Source organism: Odontesthes bonariensis, chromosome 23 (genome assembly GCF_027942865.1).
Source record: "Odontesthes bonariensis isolate fOdoBon6 chromosome 23, fOdoBon6.hap1, whole genome shotgun sequence".
NCBI classification, from domain to species: Eukaryota; Metazoa; Chordata; class Actinopteri; order Atheriniformes; family Atherinopsidae; genus Odontesthes; species Odontesthes bonariensis.
This window is the reverse complement of record NC_134528.1, coordinates 10,319,914-10,346,824: the sequence shown is the minus strand read 5'-3', so window position 1 is coordinate 10,346,824 and position 26,911 is coordinate 10,319,914. Positions and strand designations below refer to the sequence as shown.

At 41.8% G+C, this 26,911-nt stretch overlaps 2 protein-coding genes across 4 annotated transcripts; one reads left to right on the top strand and one right to left on the bottom strand.

The window, feature by feature from the left end:
• Window positions 1-195: 195 nt before the first annotated feature.
• Window positions 196-7,265, bottom strand: psme3 (proteasome activator subunit 3). The gene is made up of 10 exons (XM_075457980.1): window positions 7,108-7,265; window positions 4,342-4,374; window positions 4,171-4,233; window positions 3,834-3,938; window positions 3,703-3,751; window positions 3,494-3,612; window positions 3,242-3,378; window positions 3,100-3,154; window positions 681-767; window positions 196-590 (listed from the first exon to the last, which is right to left on the bottom strand). The coding sequence occupies exons 1-10, from the start codon at window positions 7,147-7,149 to the stop codon at window positions 510-512; spliced, it is 771 nt and encodes a 256-aa protein (XP_075314095.1). The 5' UTR covers window positions 7,150-7,265; the 3' UTR covers window positions 196-509.
• Window positions 7,266-7,313: 48 nt separating this feature from the next.
• nbr1a (NBR1 autophagy cargo receptor a) lies at window positions 7,314-26,503 on the top strand. 3 transcript variants are annotated; one of them, XM_075457978.1, is made up of 22 exons: window positions 7,314-7,547; window positions 7,902-7,964; window positions 8,367-8,385; window positions 9,388-9,410; window positions 9,684-9,866; window positions 10,035-10,112; window positions 10,980-11,194; window positions 12,158-12,277; window positions 12,484-12,783; window positions 13,123-13,282; window positions 13,640-13,888; window positions 15,489-15,608; window positions 15,989-16,064; window positions 16,168-16,278; window positions 18,399-18,578; window positions 18,683-18,829; window positions 18,931-19,079; window positions 20,786-21,210; window positions 21,305-21,390; window positions 22,211-22,298; window positions 22,402-22,501; window positions 24,983-26,503. In XM_075457978.1, the coding sequence occupies exons 1-22, from the start codon at window positions 7,446-7,448 to the stop codon at window positions 25,169-25,171; spliced, it is 3,183 nt and encodes a 1,060-aa protein (XP_075314093.1). In that variant the 5' UTR covers window positions 7,314-7,445; the 3' UTR covers window positions 25,172-26,503. The 3 variants fall into 3 exon arrangements, with proteins under 3 accessions (XP_075314093.1, XP_075314092.1, XP_075314094.1); XM_075457977.1 differs by having other exon boundaries at window positions 16,168-16,305; XM_075457979.1 differs by lacking the exon at window positions 12,484-12,783 and having other exon boundaries at window positions 16,168-16,305.
• The last annotated feature ends 408 nt before the right edge of the window (window positions 26,504-26,911 follow it).

Below are 26,911 nucleotides of genomic sequence, written 5' to 3'. Positions count from 1 at the left end.
TCAGCCTGTGGACCTAAAACTTAATTGACACGACTACACGGTGTAATGTATAACATTCAGAGCAAGAGTAACAGCTTTTGTGTTGCGCTTCCCATAAATCACCATCCTCCACATGCAGTAGAGGTCAAATATAAGACGAGCCACAAAGCACAAAGAGACTTTAAGAGCTACAAATGAAGAAATATCACAAGGGTCTGAGGACAAAATGTTTAATTAAAATTAAAAAATACACAGCGCTTTATGTTTTCTATAAGTCTAACTCCCCATTTTCTGAGAGAATATTGTTTTTTTTTTTTTAAGGGTTTAAAACAAGGAAAAATATCTTACAATTAAAACAAAAACGTGTGAATGTGTCCATCTATGAAACTACGTGCTCATTCTGGGCTGAGTTGATTGCATTGATGAGGGTGAAAGTCTAGTTGGAGTCCTGCAGACGAGGGCTGGGCTGCTGTAGCTTAATAGGCATGGCAGGGAGACGAGTTGTGGAGGCTGAAATGGCTGAATGAGCATCAGTACAATGCTTCGGAATTACTGCTTCGAGGCCTCTTGATCTTCTCGATGTTCTTCAGGATCATGTCGTGTAACGTTACCTTGAGAAGAAAACAGCATTTATTTAGATGGAGGCAGGCATTAAACAAACTTATGGATGGTGATAGTAAAGGATAAAGGCCACAACATACGTATTGATTTCTGAGCTCCGACACTATGATCTTCAGACTGATGTACTCCTTCTCGTCGATCTCTGTTACTGTGCGCCGATAGTCCTCCTGATTTAGGGGGGAAAAGTATCACAGTCAAAACTAATAAACCGACTTGTGGTCAGTACATATCTTGCATATGATTATGTCTACAGGACTACATTTCCCCCCCACATTCCATGTAAGCACATCTTAAAATTACTCAAAACCAAGGGGCCTGTGTTGTGAAGCACAAACAACATATCCAGGACAAAGAGATCTGATCACATCACAGCAGCTTTAAAATCTTTACTCTGGCTTCCAGTCAGTCACAGAAAGATTTTAAAAGCCTGCTGATGGTTTACAATCTGTGATGTCTTCAGAGAATATAAAGCCAGCAGAGCTCTTAGATCCAAGGACTCAGGTCAGCTGGTCCAGTCCAGAGTCCAGACTAAACATGGAGAAGCAGCATTTAGCTGTTATGCTGCAAACAAGTGGAACAAACTGCCAGTGGAGATTAAACTTTCACCAAATGGAGACATTTTTAAATCCAGGTTAAAAACATTTCTCTTCTCATGTGTTTATGCATGACATCTGCACGATATCTTTGCATTTATCTGGACTGTTGCTTGCAGAAGAACTTGCTTAAATTCATTTATATTATTTTATTTGTTTCTCTTTATATTCTTTTATGTATTTTTAATGCTTCTTACACTCCCTGCTGCAATGCTTTTATTTTATGTGAAGCACTTTGAATTGTTTTGTACACGAAATGTGCTACAAATAAATTTTAATTTGATGATTTGACACATTTTCATTAAAAAAAATAAATAAATAAACAAACGTGTGTCCAAACAGCCGGTCCTATTATAGCCACCTACAGAGGTACGTATCAAACATGATGCGACTCATATTAACATATCTGTAAAATGAATGAGGAGAAATCGAGTTTTAGTGTGCATTCACTCAGAAGTTTAGGCCAAACTATTTTATTGTACAAAACATGTCATTTTAGTTGAGTAATCGTATCGTTTATCATCCGCGCCGTTCATGTCAAATCTGGCCTACAGCGTAATGACGGGATTATACCGAATATCTACTAGAGCTGGCCCTCCGGTACACAGATCATGCACCACTAAGACTACAAATCCCAGAATGCTCTGCTGGTGCGTTGGCGCATATATTAGCGACCTCAGGCTACCAGTCGCATCGGGCCAAACGAAAGGTGGAAAACAGGAGCTTTCCAGGCAGGTGGGAAGCAGAATATCTGTTCACAAAAAGCCTGTGAAAACAGGCCACCACTGACATTTAACTCAGAAGGCAGCAAATAGAGAAAGAGGCATAAGATTACTTTCTTTTGGGTTAGATGCGTCTTATTTGTCATTTGCTTTCACTTGTTTATCATATAAAGTTTTGCATGTTCCAGATTGGATGTTCAACCAAAACTTAACTTTGTTTCCATATGAAAAAGGTTCAGAGTTTAATTTGTTTGACACCCCTGCAGTAAATGGTCAAACTACGCCACCTGCTGACATAAATTGCTACCTGCATTGTCTTTCGTAAACAAGGTTTAAAATGTAGGAATATTTTAGTAAGTTTAGGCTCCGTTTAATCAGGAAACAGACATATTGTAGTCTTTGTAGGCTCGTAAGTTGCTTACAAGACACGATATCGCGGATTAAAATCTACATTTTTCAACTTATTAATTAAAAAACAGAACTAAGGTAGAAACTTGTGATTAATGTCAGCACAGCCCATGGTTTATGTGGTGAGATGCGAGGCAATGCTTCCTATTGGTGCTAGTAACACCAGCTGACATGTGCAGCATGTTTTTCAGCTTAACCAAATCAATGCAGCTTTTCTGACTCCGGATAAGTTTGTGTTAATGTAAAAACAGGCTCAGCTGGCATCAGAGGACCAATCAATCATATTTCTAATGGACTGGAAAGCAAAAACAGTCACTATTGCATCATCATTGAAGCCTGTGAAGATATGATTTAGGATTCATATTGTATATATCATTTAATGTGGTTTAGTTGGTTTGATACAGACTTCAAATATGAAATGTAAATAGTTTTTAAATCTTTAAAAGGTCAACAGGAATAAGCTTTAGAGTTTTAGACATCTCTCAGGATAATTAAGATCAGTGAAAGTTAAACAGCGTCGTTGGTTTTCCACACACTGATGTCCTAAGTGCTTTTACACAGATTTATCTATTGCCCCGGGGCGTATCACCACGGCGTAGTGATACAACCTGCTCAGAGGTGACCCCGCTTCAGGAAGGTGAACAGAAGTTACCTCACTAAAACACTAGTCCTGCTCCGTGGTGCAGCCCCCAGAGTTTAAAGCCGGAAGAACACAATGTTTCATAACAGACTTATTTCAAAAGATTCTCTAGAATTTTCTGTACTTCTCCACTTACCACATGTGGATATTTTGCTATTTTAGAAACCAGCTTTGCTCTTGTGATGTAGTATCTGGAAGCAAGAAAGAAACACGTTATGGCTCCAACTGAAACAACAAAATTTCTGCGTTGCGAACAAAATGCTGGAACGGATGCAAACCTTGATATTTGGTCGAGGTAAGACGCCGCCTCCCCTTCAACTGTTCTGAGTTCAGCTACCGTCTCCTCCTGGATCGACACGCCGAAGTTGTTCCCATCCTCTATCCTGGGGATGAGGAGCTGAACCCACATTTTAACCTGCAGAAAAGCAAAAGTGCAACGTGTGAGATGTCAAGCTGAAAAGAAAAGGCAACTCTTTCAGCATCTCATCTTTCTTTGGGATATACAGAAAGCCATCACAGGCACCACTTACTGTGTTACATTTCTCTATGAGTGTCCTGATCTCTGGCTTGACCTTTTCAATCAGATCAACAAGGTTTCCATTGCTCTTCATCATCCCACCGGGCATGACGAAGACCTTGGTACCGGTCACTGGAAGGAGGGAGAGAAGCGGAGGAATGAAAATAAAAGTTAAGGTCTCACACGTGCAGTTAAGCTTTGGGCCACCTGAACACCACTCACCCGCATCATCCCCACTTCCATCCTCAAGCTTCCTCTTTTTGGCATTTTGCTGTGAAACAAGACACAAACCGGATTTATGTGCAATTCTTCCATTTGTGCTCAACATGCAGACGTCAAAGGCAGCAACTCACCGCTTCTAGTCCGTCGTGGAGGTTTGGGAGCAGGATGGGGTCCGGTACTGTCAGGTTAATCTCCGAGTGGATCTCCTTCAGCTCACTGATGTTTATGCTTGGATCCTGAAAACCAAAAATCAGGTTCATGCTGCCATGTAGAACACGTACCCCTACAAAACTAACCATTTTGTCCTATTCTGCTCCAAAGATTATGATCATTCTGCACAACATTTAGCACGAGTTTCTTTCTAAAATCTGTTGGCTCATCAGGAGCTTTAAAGCTTTAAACTTTAAAGCCACAGTGCTCGAGTGTCAGTCCAGTCTGTGCATCGTGTGAAATGAGGAAACAACTGACCTTGAGAAAGTGATCAAGTTCCAGTAACTTCTTTGGGAAAAAATTTGCAACTAGATCCTCTGCCTGTAAGAAAAGCAAACTTAGAGTCCTTACATGGAAACCAAACAGTCCCGTTTACCGAGTGTGAAACTGGGCTCACGATGAATTCGTCACAAGTTAATCGACACTTACTTCTGCTGTGATACGTTCCCTGAAAGCATCAACCTGCAAACACACACAAGACAAATGTCATTAAACATTTATGAGGGAATCCGTGGTTTAATCAGACTAAAACGAGAATGAAAAGGAAAAGTCAAAGCAGGGATAAATGGAAAAAATACATATATAATTAATTTCCATAAAGAAAAATACTTGGGCGTTTTACAGTTCAATAAAATGACAATTTCCCAACAAAAGTGGCTAAAAAAAGCTGCATTTTAAAGTCTGTATTCCACATAATGCACCCCAACAGTCAACAAAGGTGTTTTAACCCATTTTAAAAGCTGTGTTAAGGAGTTGGGAAGGAAATATTTAGTTAAAAGGAAACTCTTAAACAAAGAGGGTTACGTTTCTAGCTAATAAACTTCCCCAGATGTAATCCTGCATTAACACCATGAATTTTTGAGTGTCTGAGACTGAACACGCACTGAAAACCCGAACCTTGCTCATTACTCCAAATGAAACACATCTGGCCAACCCAGGATAAAAATGACAGACCTCATAAGAAACATCCCCATGGATCCAATATTAAAAACTACATTTACCATGTTTTCATTTTGTTATGAGTGAAGCGCTTTTAATCACGATGAGTTGGAAGCTTCATGTCGAGCTTGTTGCTTGCAAACTGTTTTTCTGCCAGAAACTAAATCCGACTTTGGTTTAATCTTCTCTGACATGGCGATTAAAAATCATTTTCAAAGGGAGAAATTGAACGGTGTAGAGAAGCGAGGAGTTGAACCAAACCAAAGGCAACAGAGGGTGAAGCAGCTGAAAGTGTAAAACATAACTCTTAATTGGACAAACAATCACCAGAGTGGCAGAGTGGATGATGATGAGCCTTGAACTCTGGAATGTCACATTGTTGTTATGTTGCCAAGCAGGGTCAAATAAACAGTCAAATCAAATGTCATTCGAGGAGGAAAGATTAAATAAAAAGATGTATGAGCATTTAAAGCCTGACCTGCAGGGTTGGGTAAGATGAGCCATTTTTTTTTTTATTGTATGCAGTCCTTAAGATAAGATAAAACGAGGTAGATATGAAATTAAAGTTACCAAATTTCAGGATGTGTCTTTTAAATTGACTTAAAGTTCCCGTGGTTCTATTTGGCCCAGGTTAGGGATACGTTGCCCCATAAGGGGGTAAACTGATCATCTAATGAGAAATTAAAACTACAAATGGCCTCTTTTAAAAACTAATTTAATCGTCCATTTTTGTTTTACAAATGGTCGCATTTCTTTTGACGATATTTAAACATAAAACCTTACAAAAGTAAAGTTTTAATCTTCCAAAAACTGCCGTCCAAATGAATATTTGGCACACTATAGCCTGCAAAACCGGACGTTTTCTCACTTTTGGGAACTTGCAAACAAACCTCCAGCTGCAGCTGGAAGCAAATAGGCGTCCAGAACTACATCAGCATAGCAGTGAAATCTGAATTAATGGAGCAGCTATTACATCTGATACGTCATCCTTTTTACTCGGTCAAGCTAAAAACAGTTTATAAAAGGCTCATCATGCCATCCATGCGTTTCTTCGTTTTACAGTCTGACAGAAGTGATGGGTGCTCCCAAAACGAATGCTCACATGACCGTAAAAAGCGCATGGTTACCAAGATAGAGAGGGTGGGTCAACCTAGCCCCCTCTCCCTGATGCATAATAAAACGCCCCTGCATGGCATGCTTTTGTAACTTCTGAGCAGAAAATAACCCAAATACCAAGAGAATGATGTCGACCCCGATATTAATCACCAGGGATATCAGGAAATTTAGAACACCAGTTCAATAAATAATGGGAATATAAGTTACTCCAGTTTAGCTGGACACACACAGCTGGGTTTGCACTTTAACATTCTGATGTTTACTGATAGTAGGTTTGCAGAAGACGAAGTCTGGGTGGATGAAGCTCTGAAACCTAACCTGAAGAAAGGTGTGTAGTTCCAAATGAACATTTTTTTTTTTTTTGGCCTTTAGCTGTATAACCCTGTGCACAGTATTAAAGAAAATGCTCCACTACAGACGACCGTCTCCATACTATTTTGCCACCTGGAACTGAAGACGTCAGAACTTTTCAAATATATAAATTCAGTATTTAATCTTTAAATAATTGGTTTGACCTGTTCGGCCATGTGTTCAGTCACACATTAAACTTTGTGAAGAAGCTAAGAAGCTCTCTGACCCAGGAGAACATAAAGGATTTCATATTAGTGCTGAATAAAAGGAAATCCTAATGTCTAATAAGACAGTAATAAATTTAAAGTAGTATAAAAATTTACCAATATTTCTTTTTTTTGTAAATTTTCCCCAATATCGACAATAAGGGAGCTGGTCTTTGGACATAAAACGCCAAGGCTAAAAAGTGGTCCCATTCCAGCCCAGAGTCGGTATAAAAGTAAAAAATAAATTGACGCCGGTTAGCTAACTTGCTGGCTAAGGCCTTCTTTGGTGCATGCGGTCCTCCAAAAAAATAACTCTTATTTGTAAAAAATGGTGATGTAACGAACCCCGCACCTTACTCGCATGGAAGCTTGACGTAAACGTAAACCAGCAGCCGCAGATAGGTTTGACAGGTGTGTTGTAGCGAGCGTGAACAAGCCGGTTAGCCGCCGCCAGCTGCCATCACGCTGGCCTTATCAGAGCTCCCACATCATGCTACAAAATGCGGCTAACACGCTAGCAAACAAACGGCTACAATAACATGTCTTAAGGCCACAACTGCGTATTCGGAAGAACAAACCTCACCTTGGTTTTGATTTCATTGTCCACTTTGAGGAGCGAAGACATCTTCCGTGATCAAAATATGCGAAGAGCGATTGTCCCAACAGCATTAAATTCTCCTGTAAACGTGTGGCTTCTTACTCTTCAGCCACACTTGTGAGCTTAGTGATGACGACACCGGTACGCGACAGACGCGTTGCGATGACTGCGCCTGCGCGAAACGTCACCGTATTTTTTTTCTCCCCTCCCTCCCCTCGACACAGCCGACGATGTAAACAAGAAAAGACAATCGAGGGCAACAGGGATCAAGCAGGCCAGCGACACCGCAAATGATAGCCTTTAAGTAACTATAGACGGTTGTCATGGGGCTCCCCGTTACTATTAAAGTGAATTTCCGGGGCAATGTGAAGAGGTTTCTGGCTCAGGATTTGGACAAATTGGAGTGGGAGTCCGTGGAAGCCTGGGTAAGCTGCTAGCATTAGCGTGTTGGTTAAAAGCTGGCGCAGTTTGGTGAAAAGCAGGCCCAGACATGGCCTAGACACGTAAACAGCAGATCACCTGAAGGACAGTCGGAACTGTTGCGATAAGATACGCGCATGAGTTGTCATTTTTTTTTGTGTCCGCTGATGCGTCACATGATATCCACGGGAAGGAAAATGCGCTTTGACGTTACTGTTTTTGTACACATTCTTCCTCTCAGCTGTTGGTGCGTCCCCCTGCCTGCCGTTATTGATGTTTTGTAATACGCGTTGAGTGGAAAAAAAAAAACCTCTTGATTTGATAAGAGACTGCTGTAAAATGTGACCTTTGCGTTTCAGATCAAAGCATCTTTCGGGATCAACCACTTTCAAGTGAAATACTTTGATGAAGATAATGAAGAGGTAAGGCAAAAGTATTTAGTCTTCACCTCAGCAAAACCACGCATGCTATACTGTAAAGATGCTATTTTAAAGATAAAAAGCCTGTACTGAAAATGCAACTTAAGTAACATTTTTAAAACAGATAGTTCTTTTGGATGAATAGTAAAAGTAACCTGACATATTTTTGTTTTAGTTTGACTTCTGCAAATAATGAGCAGAACCGCTCCTGACTAATATAGTTTCAGCTGTATTTGTTGTTCTGTGAGTTTTATCTGTAAACATCTTAATTTGTAAAGGAACTTGACGTCCACTTTGTACATGAATTTAATACTTGAAAATCATTTAAAAAAGATGTTTAGTGTTTGTTAGAAAGAGAGATGTGTTTAATTTATCCTTTGTCTTCCTTTTTACTTTTTATTTCAGATTTGCATAAACAGTCAAGGTGAGAAAATGATTTATTTGGTTCACATTTGTAAAATGACTGCAGTACAGAGCAGGTCTTGATCCTCCCCTCGTCACTTTGATTTTCAGTAGTTCTCCAGGATTTCTGGAGGTCTTTTAAAGTTTTTTAATTGGCTTTTTCATTTAACTAATTTTCAGCCCAGTCCCTGTATCTGACTATTTTCAGAGGAATTTTTATTTCTTTGTTTATAAAGTGACTTAACTCTGACCTGTGAATCATTCAGGCAGGAAAAAGGCTCCTAACTCAAGGGATGAACCAGCGTTGTGTCCACACATAACAGACAACTTAGCAAAGAAGCCATTTTAAACTGGATCTTTAGGCACTTTGTTCCCAGCAGCCTGTCACAGAGACACATCATTTGTTCCCATTTCTTTAGCTGCATGTGTGAAAAACAGCAAAGATAACACAGTCTGACAGACAGAAAACAGGATTTCTGCAGCAACAAGGTGATTCCCAAAGAGCTGTTAGCTGAAAACTTGGCATATCTCAGCATGGTGTGCAGCGTGTCCTTAAAACATTTGAGGAAACTGGACAAGTGGAGGACAAAAGAAGAAGTGTCAGGCCTAAAGAACTATCTCCAGCAGATGAACAGGATCTGAAAGTGAGAGGAAAAAATCCAGCAAAGACCTGACACAGGAGCTGAGAGATGCATCTGGACACAAGAAGTGGGCTGAAAATCAGTGGCAGCAGGTCTGATGGAGGGATGAATCCTCCCCAGAGCCCGGAGCTCAACATTACTGAAGCAGTGTGGGGTCATCTTTACTTGTTAGAATTGTACAAACTCAGTTTTTGCCTTTATTTACCGTATTTCCTTTTATGTTTGCACATGTTTCAATAAATCCTGCCGTCCGTTCCCGCCAGTATATAATGAGGGGTGACTCAAGACTTTTGCGAATGACTTCATTTCACTGAATACAAATTGATGATTTGCTTACATGAGTGATTCCAATTATTTATTTGATCTTTTCTCTTTTTTCCTAGACGAGTATGAAGAAGCCATCAAGGTAGAGTGGCGCTGCTGGATTTCTTGTTGAGCAATAGGCTGAGTGACATTTAGTGACACACCATGCACGTTGTTTGAACTACAAAAGGATATGACAAAGAACATTAAGTACAAATATTTCCTCCTTCCAGTGTAGCAGCATTCTTACAGCTGTACGACATCAAATATCAACGATATTTCGTGTTAAACGCGTTCTCCTAGGAGACTTATGTCCACATTTGTTTTGTGTGCGCTCTCACCTATGATTTGTGCGTTCTGCTAATTTTCCACACAGAGTGCAGAGAAGCAAGGGAACCAGTTGCACATGAACGTGTACAAGATGAAAGGGCAGGCCTGTGGAGGCCCGCTGAAGACGGAGGTGAAGGAGCTGAAAGGAGACCTACGGCCAGCTCCTCCTTACCCATCAAGAGTGAAAACAGTGGACAAAGGCACTCAGGTCACTCCAGAGCGAGAAGCCGTAAGAAGCAAATGTTTTCTCTTCTTCTCTGCTAACTTTTATTGTTTATTCATGTGCAAAGTCGATTAGTTTTTGCCTCAATGAAACCACTTTTGTAGGGGTAAGCAGTCACTTTGTAGCAGATTATTTGGCTTCCTCTCTGTCTGATGATGATGCATTTCCACACAGGCGGCAGTAAGAGACAACAAGGGGAACAAACCTGAAGATGAACCGCCTCCGATGTGGTTTAGATCGTACATGGACAAGGTTAGGTTTTACTAGGGCTGGGCAAGTTAACTCGTTATTATTATCGCGTTAACTCGTTAATTATTTAACGCCGACAAATATTTTATCGCGCATTAACGCAGGTTTTATTATTTATTTAATTTTTTCAAATTTGGGGGGGGCTTTTATGCCTTTAATGGATAGGAAAGTTCAGAGAGACAGGAGGCAGAGAGAGGGGGAACGACATGCAGCACAGGGCCATACATGGGGCGCCACGGACCACCCCTGTTTTATTATTTATTTTATTATTGTAAAAGTCTGTTGCTCACAGGCTTTTATTTTGTAAAAGTCTGCTGCTGTCTGCTGTGGAACTGGAAAAGAAAGTAATCGGCGGATCCACCAAACCTGGAGAAGGGTACGGAACTTTTACTCGGCCGTTTTCATTTTAAAGTTCTTCCAGACGGCGGAGTCGACAGAACCAAAGTCATCTGTAAACACTGCCAAGTTGAATTGTCTTCTCAGCGTAGTAGTTCCAGTCTAAAATATCACTTAAAGGCAAAACACACAACTGATAGCAGCAAGTCATTCAAGGAAACAGACAGTGGAGCGAGGCTTCTACATAAAAACTACAGAAAGATGCTGATGTTAAAAGTGTGTTTGCACAACAAATGTTATGGCACTTTCATTCATATGGCAGCACATTTAAAATAAAACTAAATGCTAAAAGCTATACATTACTTTTGAATTGATTTTTGGATTTTGCATACAAATGCGATTAATCGCGATTAATTAGATTAAAAATTATAATCGTTGCCCAGCCCTAGGTTTTACATGAAAATATGCATTTGAATAAAATATTTGAAGCTTGTACTTGCATACATTAAACTCTATTTTTTTTTTTAATCATAGTTCAAAGATGAAGTTGTCAAGGAGGTGGTGGAAAGGATGTGCAATGACTTCTCTGGTCAGTGTTGTACCCACAAATCCTCTGACGGACTTCTGGAGGCCAGTGGGGGTCCTGTGGGACCCAGACCTGGGCCCTCCACCTCGAATGGATCGCTTGGCTACACCCCAAACTGCAGCAGCTGCAACAAACTCACCTCCGAAGGAGCCTACAAATGCAGGTAGGTCATCTTGAGAAACAATATTTATTATTTATTTACTTTATTTGTTTATATAGCACATTTCATACATAAAATATAACACAAAGTGCTGTACAGGTTAAAAGCTTAAAACACCCGATTTCCCCCTCAAATCTCCCACCCCCTACGTATACACACACCCACCCACTCACTCACTCAGACATGTACATACCGTGGCAAACATAGGTTCTATTAGATATTGCTGGGCACTGAGGAACCAGGTGAGGAAAGCATTAATTTGGGGAGCAATCCACACCAGGAAGTCCCGCCGGCCACAGCCCCAAGGGGCGCCGCCACGGGCCACCCCGACCAGGACGGACGGAGGAGCCCACGCCGCGGCCGTAATGCCACCGTGCAGCGCTCCTCAAGCCCATCCCGGACAGGCCCCCAGAGCAACTCCCGGTGTGGAGGGCTCCCCTTGAGAAAAACACTGGAACTGGAGGATAAAAACAAGGCAGGATAAAAATCGATATTCAAAGTAGTAGTAAAAAATAAGATGAGAATAGATAGAAGCAACAAATAAAATAAATGGATAATGAAATAATAAATAAATAAAATAAATGAAAAATAAAAATAAATAAATTAAATTAAATTAATAGAAATGATAAAAATAACAATAATAATAATAACAGAATACAATAAATACATTTAAAAGGCACAAGATATTATTCTTAAAACATTATCCTAGAAAACAGCCTACGGCTAGGATCTAAGTTAAACACCATAGATAAGTAGTTAAAAGGGATATAAGAAGGAAATCAATTAAAAGCCAAGTTAAAAAGGTGTGTCTTGAGCATGTGCAAGTCTAATACCCTGAGCGAGCACAGCACAGACTTTCATCATGATGTTGGTGTCTCACTTGATGCCTTTCTGACTTTGTAATTGGGCTTTTTCTTGGTTGGTTGTGTTCTTAATTGCCGGTGTTTGTGTGTTTTTCCCCGTCAGCGTGTGCCCTTCCTGCATCTTGTGCGAGATGTGCAGACACAGCCACGACCCGAGCCACAACCTCGTGAGAACCAAGACGCCCCTCTCCATCCCCGAGCACGGAATGTCGGGAGAGTTGAGGTAAACCTCCAGAACTCAGGATCACTCCATCTTCCTCCTGAGATGATTAAATATTTTTTTGCTTAAAAACAGTGGCATTGTGTAATATTCTAGCAGCTAGATCACTGTCATTTCTGAATTGTGAGGGGGGGAAGTGTGTTTTGTTTTTTGGAAAATAAACTTTTGATAGTCAACAAATAGGTATTCCTGATGACATTTCAAACCAGGTTCCCAAGGCGAGGAGACAGGACTGTGCGCAAGGCCGAGCGACAGCGCCTCAAAGCTGAAAGAAGGCAGCTAAGAGCCGAAGTGAAGGAAATCAAGAAGAAACTGAGACTGGAGAAGAGAGGGCTGCAGTGGAGTGGACCCTCTACCTCAGGCAGAGCCAACCTGACTAGCATGGCCTCGGCGTCCACCCAGGTCCCAGCCCTGCCCCCTCCTGCTGCTTCAGAAACAGCCTCAGGTCCAGCCACAGTCCACGGTCCCATCCCAGCCCCGGTCCCTGATCCCCAGGCCTCCAGTCCAGAGTAAGCGCCACCTCGGAAGGGCGTCCGACAGTGCTGGGTCCCTCAAACCCAGCATGGATGCAAAAAGTCTTTTTTCCAAGAAAAAGAAATCAAAATATGCCATCTTTGTAATCTAATCTGTATGAGTGTATCGCTGGCTGTTCTAGGGTGGTGGCATATGTTGGAACTACCTCAATGTGAAAACTGCTGCTGCTGCTTCGTAGATTTTCTAAGAAAAATGCTTTTGAGCTGACAAAAAAAATCTGGGGTCCTGCTTTTTTGATTCATAGAGAACAAAAGAGATGCGTATTTTAAGAAACCGGGGCTTTTTTCAACAATGCTCTGTACACTTGAAACTAGGGGTCCTGGGGTCTCGCATACGTCCTTGGTGCCCACTATGGCTGCCTTGTTTCTGGATGAAAATCTGCCTGACGGCACCCGTCTGGAACCTGGTACCAAGTTCATCAAATACTGGAAGATGAGGAACTCGGGCACTATCAGCTGGACCTCAGAGACTAAGGTACCCCTCCCACTCGTCGAAAGGCCAGGGTCCACACTCTGTTTGCCCCCTGCTTCTCTTCCACTTTGAGTCCCCTCTCAACTCATTTCTTCTTCTTATCCACTAACACCAGCTAAGATTTCTTATTCAGCCTTACACCACTAATGCCCATTTTGTGGCAGATTTTTCTGATTTAATTGGGTTAAACCCGTATTTTGGTTTTACTTTTTTGAAGTCTTTGTCGTTGGATGAGTGTGGTGGATTGAGCGGGTGGATTTCTTTTAAGTTGCGCGACTCTGGTTGCATGTTCTCGTCTTTGTGCCTTTTCGCATGTGTATTCCTATTTTGTGTTTTGTGTATGTGTGTACGTGCACCCAGCTAGTGTTCATGTGGGGAAACCTCGGCTTGGCGTCAGAGGAGAGGAGGGAGGTGCCGGTGCCCCTGCTGCTGCCTGGACAAGTGGGAGTGGTCAGTGTGGCGTTTGTTGCTCCCGTGATGGAGGGGACGTACACCTCCCACTGGCGGCTGGCGCACTGTGGGTGTCAGTTTGGCCCGCGTGTCTGGTGCAGCATCGTGGTCGAACCTGGCGACAGCCGCAACGCTCCCGGGCACCAAAGCAAACGACTGGCAAGTCTGCTATCCAGTGACACCCTCTACAGCTGAAACAGTTTCCATCCACAGACCTGTGCGAGCGCCTTGTTCCAGCCCTCACTTCTTTATATTTAGCTTCCAAGCAGCCAGACTTTCTTGTAATCTTTTAAGGTGGTCTTCATCAATAGTTCTCCAGGCTTTGTGAATCTTTTTCCTAAGTTTTTCCTTGGACATCGGCTGCTTTTTTCTTTTTTTTTACTCATTTTCAGTCCGGTCACCTGCACCTGACTATTTTCAGGAGGAATGTGTGTTTTTGTTTGTTTGATTTATTTTTTTTAAGCCACTTATATGGAAAAACAGCAAAGATAACACAGTCTGACAGACAGAAAACAGGATTTCTGCAGCAACAAGGTGATTCCCAAAGAGCTGTTAGCTGAAAACTTGGCATATCTCAGCATGGTGTGCAGCGTGTCCTTAAAACATTTGAGGAAACTGGACAAGTGGAGGACAAAAGAAGAAGTGTCAGGCCTAAAGAACTATCTACAGCAGATGAACAGGATCTGAAAGTGAGAGGAAAAAATCCAGCAAAGACCTGACACAGGGCCTGAGAGATGCATCTGGACCTTCAGCTGATCCATCTGCTGTTGGGCCAAGCCTCATCAGAAATGGGCTCCATGGAAGGGTGGCTGTCAGGAAGCCGTTCTTAAGGAAGGGAAACAGGGAGAAAAGGCTGAGCTGTGCCAAAGGACACAAGAAGTGGGCTGAAAATCAGTGGCAGCAGGTCTGATGGAGGGATGAATCCTCCCCAGAGCCTGGAGCTCAACATTACTGAAGCAGTGTGGGATCATGTTGGCAGAGAACGGAACAAAAGGCAGCCCACATCCAAAGAAGAGCTTTGGGATGTCCTTCAAGAAGCCTGGAGAACTATTCCTGAAGACTCCTTAAAGAAAGGACAGAAAGCTGGTCTGAGAGGGTTGCATTAAAGGAAAAAAGTAGTCCTAACTGTATTTCTGTCTATGTTTATACATGTTTCAGTAAATAACTGCATATACTTCATTTATTTTCTGGCAATCAGTAAAGAAATGAGGGTGGCTTAAGACCTTTGCACAGCACTGTGGGTCTTTAAGTTAATTGGTGGATCATGATTCAGTTTCTTCTATCAATTATTTAATCAGACCAGTTTACAAAATGAGTTGTTTTGCTGCTTGTAATAATTCAGTAAGACGGTCAATAATTGACAGATTTATCTTTGGTAACAAGACCAAATTATTTGCAACTAAAAGTTTGTGAGTGACTAAGGTCAGTGCTCAAACAAAAGCTCCATCTTCCGGGGTCAAAATGGAAAAAAAAAGGAAACTGTTACGGCTCTTAAAACAGATTATCTGAAATAATGGGACATTGTTCTTCTGAATTCATTTAGACTTCATCCTGTGTTTGTTTCCTGCCGCAGTGAATGTACACAGGAGTCTTTGTTGTGATGTTTTAGGTCAAACAAAATGAGATTTAAAGTCTGTACGTATAAAAACGGCATAAAATAAGCATCTGCTGTATTTGGCTGATAAGGTAGTTCACTGATTTAATTGTTTGAATGAAGACTGAAGGGATCCTAATGACACAATTCCTGTTTGTGCTTCAGAAGGAGGAGGTGAAGCCAGCGGAGAAGGAGGTAAAATCCAAGGACCATGGGTTTGCCTTCACTGTAGACCTCCCCCAAGAAGACTACTACTTTCCTTCAGTCGACCTGCTGACCGCACAGGTGCACGCATTGAAAAAGCGCTGACATTCAACAATGTGAATAATGTTGTGAGGGAGCATTCTGACCCAAAGAGAGACCCAAAGAGGTCGAAATGAGTCAGAAAACATTACAAACCAGCCCCCACAAAAACACCGGGGGCTCTCAAAGCGACTTCATCCCGATGAGAGCGCTTTTTTGCGGGGGTAAAACATCTGCCCTGCTTTTTATTTTCGTCCATGTTCGCTGTGGTGAGGAGAGATTTTCAACTGAGGCGGGATAAAAAAGACGAATGAGACCGAATCTGTCGTGTGACGCAACAATAACTGATAAAGATAATACACTGCAGCTGAATTAGGAGTTCAGCATTAACAGTTCCTCATCTGCTGTTTGGTTTTTTTTAGGATCTACTTTCATTTGAGTTGCTGGATATAAATATTGTGCAAGAACTGGAAAAGGTTCCAAACAACACTCCTGTGGGTGAGTCGCAGTCGACGCTTTCGTTTGACTTCACGAATGATTAAATGCATTTAAATCAAAAATACATGAGGAGTGTTTCTGCTTTGCTTCTTCTTATTTCTAGATTTGACGCCCTGCATCTCCCCCCTTCCTCACGATGCCCCGGTGTCGGAGAAGTCCGTCACGTCACAGATGAAAGACGACGCAGAGGCCTCTGGAGTCATAAAACTTTTTGGTGAGAGCAGTCGATTCGTAGACAGAGGTGGGTAGAGTAGCCAAAAATTGTGCTCCAGTAAAAGTACTGTTACTTCAGAATAATATGACTCAAGTAAAAACTAGTCATCCAAATAATTACTTGAGTAAGAGTAAAAAAGTGCTTGGTGAAAAAACTACCCAAGTACTGAGTAACTGTTGAGTAACGTCTGATTTATTTGTTAACACAAGCATTCAATCAGACAAAAATACTAAATAATCATCTTTAGGCAAATTAGAGTTCATCCAATTGATAAAATAAATTTAAATTAATTAATTAATTACAAAATAGCTTAAATTAAAATAATCTGGGTAAATTCAAGTACTTCAATAAAAAAAAATAAAAGAGACTTATGAAATGTTTAAAACATATGTAACCCATATGTAACCTAAAAAACAAACATTCACCTATCCATGTAGCCTGGCTGACGCGTCCACATGTCGATGAGATGGTGGTCTGGGAACTAGGTGTGCATTTTCTCGTATTTGAGGCGTGGTTTACGAATGCCTAGAGCCGTTTATTGGGCGCTACGAATGTCTATCAAATGACGTCAGGTTCTTCCCATGCTGCTTTGCGCGCGATTCATAGCCAATTGTATCACTTATACCAGAAGACGACAGAAATTCGACGAGGAAGAAAAAATTGGAAAATAAAAGTAAACTTGCGCTCTAAGCTACTTAAATTGACAACAAAGTAGGCCTATATGCTATATTCTACATGAATTTTTATGTTGTAGAGTTGTGAATTTATTTTAATAATGGAGAAATTGTGCAGCCTTGCTTTGTTGCCTACAGTAGTAGATCAACCCTCATCTTACTTTGAAGCTCCCAGCTCCCAGAAGTGACGTCAACGTAGCTTTAGCAGCAGAAAAGCTATCAGGCTTGTGTTGATGATAATAAACTCCTGGACTATGTACAAACTTCCAAATGCATCGTTTTGTGAGTACAGACCATATTTGTACTACTGTAGAAGTTTGGTGTCATGGCATGTGATTTTAGTGTGGTAATTTTGGAGATACTGCCAGGGTCCGTTAGCGCTTGTACGAAGCTATTCGGGATAACTCAGTAACTCAGCTGATGTTCAGCCAATATCGGAAAAACTTCGGGTGGGCTACTTGGCTGGATGACACGGTTCAAATGACCCCAGGGTGAATCTACTCCGAAACACTTTCTAAGGCTGCATCGAACGGTAACGTTGTGTCCGCTGTCATGTTGGATTAACACTCTACAAGCTTCGGTGTAGCGCATAGACGTCGTCATCGTCTTGCTGCCGCCCCCCCCCGTTCTGTGATTGGTTCCCAAACTCTGGCAAAAATAAGGGCGGTGGTTTCCAGGCTGACTTTGCAGTGAGAATGAAATCGAGCGCATAGCAGGAATTTAGGAAACTTACCGCTACATGTTTCCTCAAGTTAGATGTTGAGTTTCTGCTGAAATGTGCGTTTGTTTTGGTTGACACAGAAGACACATAATGTAGCTGCTGTTTCTCACTCTTTGTAAGGTAAACATGCTTTCAGTATGAGGCCTCGTCTGCGTCTTCATTTCCCACCGTTGATTCTGACATTTTTCATCTGTTTCTTTGTTTGTTTGCTACGACTGTAAACTGTAAAGCTAACCCGTCCCGCCGCTGAGATTGAGTATGGTCACGTGACCAGACTGCACGGCTACGTCTGATTGGTGGAACACAGTCAGGTGGTAGAGCCTTTGGCGGAAGTCTCTCTCTCTCTGTCAGAATAAAACATTAAAATGAGGCGTACGCAGGGGGATAAAAATAATGAGGCGTAGAATACCAAAGAGGTAAGAAGAAAAGTAACCAGCTCATTGCAGCCTAATGTAGCGGAGTAAGAGGACAGTTTCTGCTGCACACATCTACTCAAGTTAAAGTAAAAAGTATAGAGATTTAAAACTACTCCTAGAAGTTTTCAAAAACTTACTCAAGTAAATGTAACTCGTTACTACCCACCTCTGTTCATGGAGAATTGTGTCCTTTATATATATATTTCTCTGAGTATTTATCAGGAGTCCTCTTCAAGCTGAAGCTGAAGTTTCCACCTGCAGGTTGCTGAAATCTGTTTTAACTTTGAATGTTTGTCAAATTTCACGAAGGAGTTCAACTGAGGCAGCAGAAGGAGGCGTTGGAGCCTGTAACGCAGGAGGAGGAGAGAGACGAGGAGATCAGTGGAGCTCAGTTCCTCTGTGAGACGGTCATCCGCTCCCTGACGCTGGAGGAAGCCCCCGACCACAGGCCTCTGCGCAGGGCCCAGCTCAGCAGCCACAAACCGCAGGGTGAGGAGCCACGTCGCCCCACCTGGCTGTCGACGTCCCAAACTGTTGCTTAACTCACATCATGCTCTATGTTTTATGTTTTTTCTCCCATCAAACATTTCCAGTTGTTTCCCGGGGTCCAAACGTCTGCTCTGGGAGAGCAGCAGAGGCTGAGAAGGCAGAAAAATCCCAAAAAGGAAATGACGAGGGTTCACCTCTGCCCGCCAACACGGGCCTGAACCAGGTCACCCAGTTAGAGGACATGAGACCAGGTGAGTTCGCTCATTTCGTATCTGATTCTTTTTCTCAACTAGTTCCTCTTTTTTAAATTTCTGGTGAAATATCTTCATGTTGTTGATCTTCACTTTGCAAGTTCTCCTGCTGGAACCAGAGAAGGAAAACCAGCAGGTCAGATCACATGACGACAATGAGGACAAAGAACTTTTGCATGCGCTGCAAACTATGAGGGATGATCAGGATGAGAAAGAGGAGGTTGGAGCCAGAGGAGAAGATTGGGATGAGGTGAGTCTCAGAAACAAGCTGGTCTGCTTGGATCTCAACCTTCAACATTCATGGCAGTAGTTAGTTTAGGATCACCAGGAAGGAAGTTTACCAGTCTGAAACTGTAATAGGTTTTAATTAGAGCTGGGCGAGTTAACTCGTTATTATCGCGTTAACTTGTTAATTATTTAACTCTAATAAATATTTTATCGCGCATTAACGCAGGTTTTATTATTGTAAAAGTCTGTTGAATGCATCACATTCACACAGTTACAGCAAACACCACGAAGCATGGAGTAATAAAATAAAAATAAACTAGCAGGTAACATCACCGCTACAGGTGCTCCTCGGTCTCTGTGTGAAGCTCACGGAGCTAACCGGCGCTACTTCCTGTTTTACTTGTTTCAACATAAAAGCACGTATTTCAAAATAAATTTAAAAAAAAAAACTCCTGCATTTACAGCCAAGTTGAATTGTCTTCTCAGCGTAGTAGTTCCAGTCTAAAATATCACTTAAAGGCAAAACACACAACTGATAGCAGCAAGTCATTCAAGGAAACAGACAGTGGAGCGAGGCTTCTACATAAAAACTACAGAAAGATGCTGATGTTAAAAGTGTGTTTGCACAACAAATGTTATGGCACTTTCATTCATATGGCAGCACATTTAAAATAAAACTAAATGCTAAAAGCTGTACACTACCTTTGGATTCATTTTTGGATTTTGCGTACAAATGCGATTAATCAGGGAAATCATGTGATTAATTAGATTAAACATTTTAATCGTTGCCCAGCCCTAGATTTAATACATCCATGCGGCTCACAGGTACTCTGATTTACCTGTAGCCCATCCTAGCAACATACTGTGTGCCTCAAAGCCGCTCCTCTTTGAAGTCTTAGGCTGTGTTTGAAACCACATACTACATACTACATACGGCATACTGATCGATCAGACAGTATGCAGAGCATTTACCCACAATGCATTTCGCTCCTGCCCGAGCCGAAATCAGCCGGTCTGAAGCTGATTTCGCTTAAGCTCTAAACTCTGTAAACTTTGGCAACATTTGAAACATTTTCAGGCGAGAAAGTAGTCGTTTAGATCCCCAACGTGTTGAAAACCTGCCAAAATACCGGCTATTTACAATTTTGTTCAGATGAATTCGGCGCTACTAAAGCTAGCCGCAGTGAGCAACGCACTTCCTGTTATTTTCACAAAATAAAATACCCGTTGCCTTTTATCACAGGGAAAGCCATTACGATACAATTGGTGCTTTTGTTTTGAAAACAGGAAGTGAACCTACCCTCGTTGTAGCTAGCTTGAAACTGCCGTTTTGACAGGAAATGACGATCGGCGACGTCACGTTACGTTGCATCTTGGGTAGTTTGAGTACGCGTAGTAACCTCATGATGCATACCCAACATTTCAGCGAATCTAGTATGCATCCGGGAACTTAAAATAAGTTAAAGTTAGTAGGAGTGGTGGGAGTTGTAGGCGGTTTCGAACACATTCTCATTGTAGCAAACCTGCAACATGCTAAGCTATGATTGGTGTCAACCCTTGACCAGTCTTAATTGAAAGCTAATGACACATTCTGCCAGATGAAACATGACCGCCCAGATTCACTTCTTGGTAAAAGCCATAAAAGTCCAGTCGGCTGTTGTGTACACGTTTTTCTGCTATTGTATTTCTAGGAGTTTTAATTATTCATCTCCACCTGCTGTGTCTCAGGTCAGCAGCCAGACGTCGTCCATCTCTTCCTGTGACGATTACATCATCGTCCTCCCGGACTGCTTCGACACCAGCCGGCCTCTGGGGGAGTCCATGTACAGCTCCGCCATGTCACAGCCGGACGACGTGGAAGCGGTGACCTCGGCCGATCCGGAGGAAGAAGAAGAAGAAGAGCAGGAGAAGGAGCAGGACTGCGACTTCGAGCCGTGCAGGGAGGCACCGCTCAGAGAGACGCAGGAGGAGACGCAGGCGACGGCTGCCGAGGAGTCGCTGGGAAACGCCTGGCCTCAGCCCATCCACACCAGCGTGAACCAGATGCTGTGCGCCTCCCAAACACTGGACGCTGTGACGCTCACCCCCGAAGTGGTGCCCCCGCCTGTCTCCCCCCAACTGCTGCTGTCCCCTCCGGCCCTCTACTCGCCCAGGTCAAAATCAAGACTTTAGCTTTTAAATTTCCTCGTTTCCTTTTCTTTATTGTAAAAGTCCATCCGTGCCAATTGGTTTTAACTTGTGCTTTAGGTCTGAGGCGCTGTATCTGGCCGAGGATCCCAGTCCTCCCGCCTGTGAAGCATACGAGCCACACCAACCACGGGTCCACCTAAATGGTGAGTTTTAAAATCACGCCGACGGAAAATACTGACAACACAGAGCTGCCGTCTGTGCTCTGCTCATAAGACTCACAGAGGGATCTTTCTTTGTCCGTATTTACTTTATATTCTATTCATTTCAACTTCATAATGTGCAATATTATTTATACTAGGTCACTTTACTTTTTAGTACTTGCTTTTTCTCTTTTTTTTAAATTTCTTGTTCATGTCTGTTGTTGCTGCTGTGGCAAGTGAATTTCCCCGTTGTGGGATAAATAAAGTAAAATCTAATCTAAAGACTCAGGAAACACGTTCCCAGATCTAAAATCGGGCTGTTTCAACTCAACTCAGCTTTATTTATAAAGCCCTTTAAAACAGCCGTGGCTGAAACAAAGTGCTGCACATGAGTAACAACACGAATCTAAGGCATAAAACATAAGAACAATGTAAAAACAATAATAAACAATAACAATATTAAAACAATTAAAACAATAACAGAAACAGAGTCTCATGCTGGGTTAAAAGCCAGGGAATAAAAATGGGTTTTAAGACGAGTTTTAAAAATGGACAGTGAGGGGGCTTGTCTTATGTTCCACAGTTTAGGGCCGACAGTGGAAAAGGCTTTATCTCCTCTGAGCTTCCGTTTCACCGTGTTGGCATGTTTGGTGCCAACACGGTGGCAGAGCAAACGCACTCTGCCTGTTGCAGGAAACGGGAAGTAAGAGGCCAAACGGGGGTGCAGGAGTTGCTGCTTCAGCAAAAAGCTCTTCTCCTCCTGTTATGAGTTTTTTTTTTTGTGGTGTTATCTCCTTTTGTTTTTCTTCTATCTGCTCTGCAGTATCATCTGGTCTGTCGAGATCAGCAGGCTCAGCATCCAGTGCCTTCGAGACGTACACTCCCAGACCGAGCAACGCGCTGCAGCCGAGGTGCAACACGGCAGATCTGTCTCACTCAAGCGAAGCACGCAGGTTTAAGGTTGCTTGAAGATTTCGTTGCTCTAATCCGTGAGTTTTTTTGTTTCTTTTCCAGGGGACAAGGAGGCATCACAGAGGGACTTGTCAAGGGGGCCCTCTCTGTGGCCGCATCTGCTTATAAGGCTCTCTTCACTGGACCAAACTGTTCCATACAGGTACATGACGCAGCCTTTTGAGATGAAGTCTGCCCACATCGTTTGAATACGTTAAAGTCACAACATTAAGGCAACTTTATTGATGCTGATACTAAATGGAGGCACTTCTCAGAGATAAGCAAAGGTTCACGTACAGAGTAAGAAGTGCAGCCAAATATCACCATTTTTGGCTTGTATTTTACACAAACATGTCCCCAAAAAATTGCTCCAAATTTTCTGCAAGTTTGTGTCATTTGGCAATAAATGAATGGTTAAAGTGCCTAGAGTCACTAATGTTATGGATCATTACATCTCAAATGGGGATCTGGTTCCCCAGAATTTTGTACTTCTCAGGTCATTGACTTACTTTCACTTCTCACATCGGCCATTTCCACACAGCAGTCGTTTGTTTTTATGTAAAATCCACTGCGTGCAACCTTCACCCGATGTAGTGAAGCAGCTAAAAGGGGTCAGAGGTGGCCACATGCAAGCTTCAGATGAGGCTAACGCTGCATTGTGTCTTCAGATTTAACTTGTGCAAGTCATGCACAAAATCCATTATTGCGAGATAAACAATTGGCCCTCAGCTGGAAAAATAAAACATGATCGTTCAGGATCCTTTCAGAACTATTACGTGCATCATCTGGCTGTTGGTATTCGTGCTAATAGTGATACTTTTTGCATTATCATAAGAATTATTTCAATCCATCTGGATTAAAAACAGCTGGACAAAAGGTTTTCACAGCTATTTTCACTGTTTTCCAGTATTTGAGCCCCTACTTGTGGTATTGTCTGAGGACACCGATTGTTTATTTCTAGGCACTTAAACCTTATCAAACATCCGTTTATACTTCTTCCATGGTGTGTTCAAGAACAGTCCGGGTTGCAATGGCATAGCAATAGCGTAGCAGTATGGACCGTGCAACATGAACTCACCCAATGTGATGCAGTGTAAATATCCACAGGGAAGCGTATGCATGAACAACTTTGAGTTGTTTGATATCATTAGAAATGAGATTTTGTAGTGTTTTGTTCTGAGTAGCTTTTAGCTTTAGCTTCTGATTCTCCATACTGTCTACTGTAAAACACTAAGGACCTTTACACAACACACCTATATATATATATCATAAATAAGCACCCCCACACACGCGGAGGACCATGTGGTTGGGGGTCAAATCACTTCTGCATGTCAACGCTCAGCTCGACTCAAATGGGCTTAGGTGCTCTGTGTATGCTGTTGTTTTTTGGGTTTTTTTGCATCTTTTTGTAGTAGAAGCTGCTCTCTTTCACACATTTTTCTGTTTCCATTGCCAGACAGCTAAACATGTCAGACTCAGACATATTGATCGAAAATGAGCCCACTGAGGCCCTGTAAACACTACCAAACAAACTTTTTCTTCGGTGTTTGTTGTCAGTAAATGGAGATTGTTTAAAAACTCTGTTCTCAGTGTGTAGGAGTTTACGGTCGCTCTGCTCTAATAAAATCTGCTGTAAATTCAGCTACACTTAGATGGATGGTGATATCCCGCAGAGAAAGTTGGAAGCATTAGAATGTTTTTTCACACAGTCCAAAGGGTTGTGACGTTATACCTCGGTCAGTAACTTATATATTGGGTCATGGAACAGTGGCCGAGTTAAGTAGCACAGTTGAACTGTATCTGCAGCTCGATTTATCTCTGCATGTAAACGTGCTGATTGGCTACTCCTGAGTACCACACACATCCCCACATTTTAGTTTGAAGTCAAAGAAAGCACAGCCACTAATCTAAAACTAATGGTGGCATAAAGTGGCAGAGAAAGATAATAAAATTGTGCATGAAAATGGCACTTATGTCTATGAATTGCCACCGAAAATGTCATGATTACGACAGCCCTAAATGCTTTCTAACTTGCTTCATCTTACAGTACAGCCAGGTGAACAGGCTGCTCCAGAGTCTCCATGGAAGTGTGCACAATTTGTAAAAATAGTTTTGTTTCGGTTCAGCTTCTACTTTTTCCTTTATAAAGAATTGAAAACAGCAGGTTGCAGAAATTGGGGAACTTCACTGTAGTAACAGTAACTATGGAAGTTTTTCTGTGCCATCAGTTTGAATACGAATTTCTAATATTGAATTTTTACAGCATCAAAATCAGACTTTGAATTTGAAAAACCAAGTGTAAAAAAAAAAAAAATCAATTTCTAAAAACAAAAATCAGTGTAAAAAATTCTACATCTAAAAAAATGCAGTGGAAAAAAATTCAACTTTTTTGAAGTTTAATTTTTTTAACACTCTTGGTTTTTCAAATTCAAAGTCTGATTTTGATGCTGTAAAAATTCAATATTAGAAATTCGTATTCAAACTGATGGCACAGAAAAACTTCCATAAGTAACAAGTTTATACACCCAACAGAACAGTGTGCACTCTTTCTTTGATACCTTCAGCTCACCTAAATGTGAGAAAATTCTCCCCGTTCCCACTTCCTTCCTCTAACTGTCGTCCCTGTTGTGACCCGCTCTTCCAGCGAGGCATCGACCCAGCCACCAGGCACGACCCTTCCATGATGGCCATGCTGCTGGAGATGGGCTTCAAAGACCAACGGCTCAACCAGCAGCTGCTGAGGAAGCACGGCTACAGTCTGCTGCACACCGTCAACGAGCTGGTGCAGATGGCCGAGGACAGCCAGGGTGAAGCCGTCGATGCGCTGCACTGAGGAGGGGAAGCTGGGGGGGGGCGACTGTAAAAGCCGTCAATTGTCAGAAGAAGAAGAATAAGAAGAAATTGATTCAGCTTTTAAACTTAATGTCAAGAGAATAATAAGAGTATTTGAGACGGATTTTTCAAAGCGTGGATGGCTAATTGGAATCAACACTACAACTCTTACAAAAAGGTTGAACAAGAATTAAATAGTAGCGTTAATTTTTTAAAAATAAGTACAGATAAATGACCATTAATGAAAGCTGTCTCTTGCCTTTGCCTTTAGTTTAGCATCATTATTCTGTTGGGATTAACCATAAACTATATACACATACTTGTAAATTATACTGGATGGTGGTTAACCTCTACCTTGCCTTGTTTACTTCGGCCATAGAGCTTTATGTGTCGGTCAAAAGGAGCGGGAGCTGTAGTATTGACAGGACAAAAGTGTATTTCAGCTCTTCATCTCTGTGTTCGTATGGCTGTCGTAGCTGCTTCCTCAGTGCTGCAAAATAATTGTGTTCTTGACAGGTCTCTTTGCTAGATTCTAGAGCAGCTTGAATGTCTTAAAAAGAAAGAAAAGCCAGCTCTCATGTACAGTGATGCAGTTCAATCTACTTGGATGTTCTGGGTTTTAAGGGCGAGAGTGCAGTAATAAGATATTTAAGAGTTTTCTTGATTATTGTAGTGAAATCTGCCTAACAATGCAATCTATTTCTGTATCAGAGTACTGTTATTTTAGACGTTGACATGTGGAATGTATACCAAACTGTCGGAACGGATCACTGTTCAGACTCGGACGTTTTCTACAGCTTTTTAGGAGACACCTGCATGACGGGTAGAGGCTTTAGAGATGAGTCGTGTTGTGATCTTAGCACAGTCCCAGTGAAAAATGTCCCCTTTGCGTCATCTTTTATCACCCCCGCTTGCCTGCATTTTAACATGTCCTCATCAAACCACCACGTTAACCCAGCAACTGTCATTTAGCACCAATTTAAAGCTGAGATGTCTCTAAAACATTCCCCAAACTCATCCTGGAACCAAGTATATTTTATTTGATTGCATTGCTTTTACAAGAGATGATAATCGGTTTACTGAAACATACATGTCCTATTAATTGACATTGTGTTGTGTTTGGATTTAGGTTAATGTGCACCTTTGTGTGTGTGTGTGTGTGGTTGAGGTTTGGAACCATTGTTTTCTTACATTTATGATTGCTGATGTTTTAAAGAAACACACTCTCGTGGGTAATTCTGAATATATCTACATTGCTTGTCAACTTATTCTTCTGCCATGGAGTGTATACTTTACCCTTCTGTCAACCCGCCAATAAACTATTTGCACATCTCCCTTTTGTGTCTCCACCCTTCTGTTAATGAGAAATCTCTAAATGTAGGTCAGTCACACTGCACATGATGTTGCTTATACATTCTGTACAAGGTTAACTATGTGATGCCCAAATGACTAAGGTCCATGTACTGATTAGACCACTTTTTGGTCTAAACAAGTTGTTTTATGGCTGGATTTCTGAGTGGGCAGAAGCCCTGGGCATCCTTTAACCCTCCAAACACCAGAAGATTAATTTCTGTTTGTATTTTGTTGGTCATTTTATAGTTTATTTTGGAGTAACAGGTTCTGCCATATGGTCAAGTGTTCAAATCTACGATGAAACATTTGATGTTTCTCTTTCTCTCTGGTGCAAAGTATAAAAAGTTTGTATAGAAAAAGTTAAGTAAGAACAGATACTACCTTTGTG

What these genes read in the sequence shown, in the direction of transcription:
- psme3 (XM_075457980.1), bottom strand. Translation starts at nt 7,149, where the DNA reads ATGTCTTCGCTCCTCAAAGTGGACAATGAAATCAAAACCAAG. An exon ending in TCCACGACGGACTAGAAGCG is followed by an intron (nt 3,752 to 3,833) that starts GTGAGTTGCTGC and finishes CTTGTTTCACAG; the next exon opens with CAAAATGCCAAAAAGAGGAA. An exon ending in TAGCAAAATATCCACATGTG is followed by an intron (nt 768 to 3,099) that starts GTAAGTGGAGAA and finishes CCCCTAAATCAG; the next exon opens with GAGGACTATCGGCGCACAGT.
- nbr1a (XM_075457977.1), top strand. Translation starts at nt 7,446, where the DNA reads ATGGGGCTCCCCGTTACTATTAAAGTGAATTTCCGGGGCAATGTGAAG. An exon ending in GGAATGTCGGGAGAGTTGAG is followed by an intron (nt 12,278 to 12,483) that starts GTAAACCTCCAG and finishes ATTTCAAACCAG; the next exon opens with GTTCCCAAGGCGAGGAGACA. An exon ending in AGCAACGCGCTGCAGCCGAG is followed by an intron (nt 22,299 to 22,401) that starts GTGCAACACGGC and finishes TTTCTTTTCCAG; the next exon opens with GGGACAAGGAGGCATCACAG.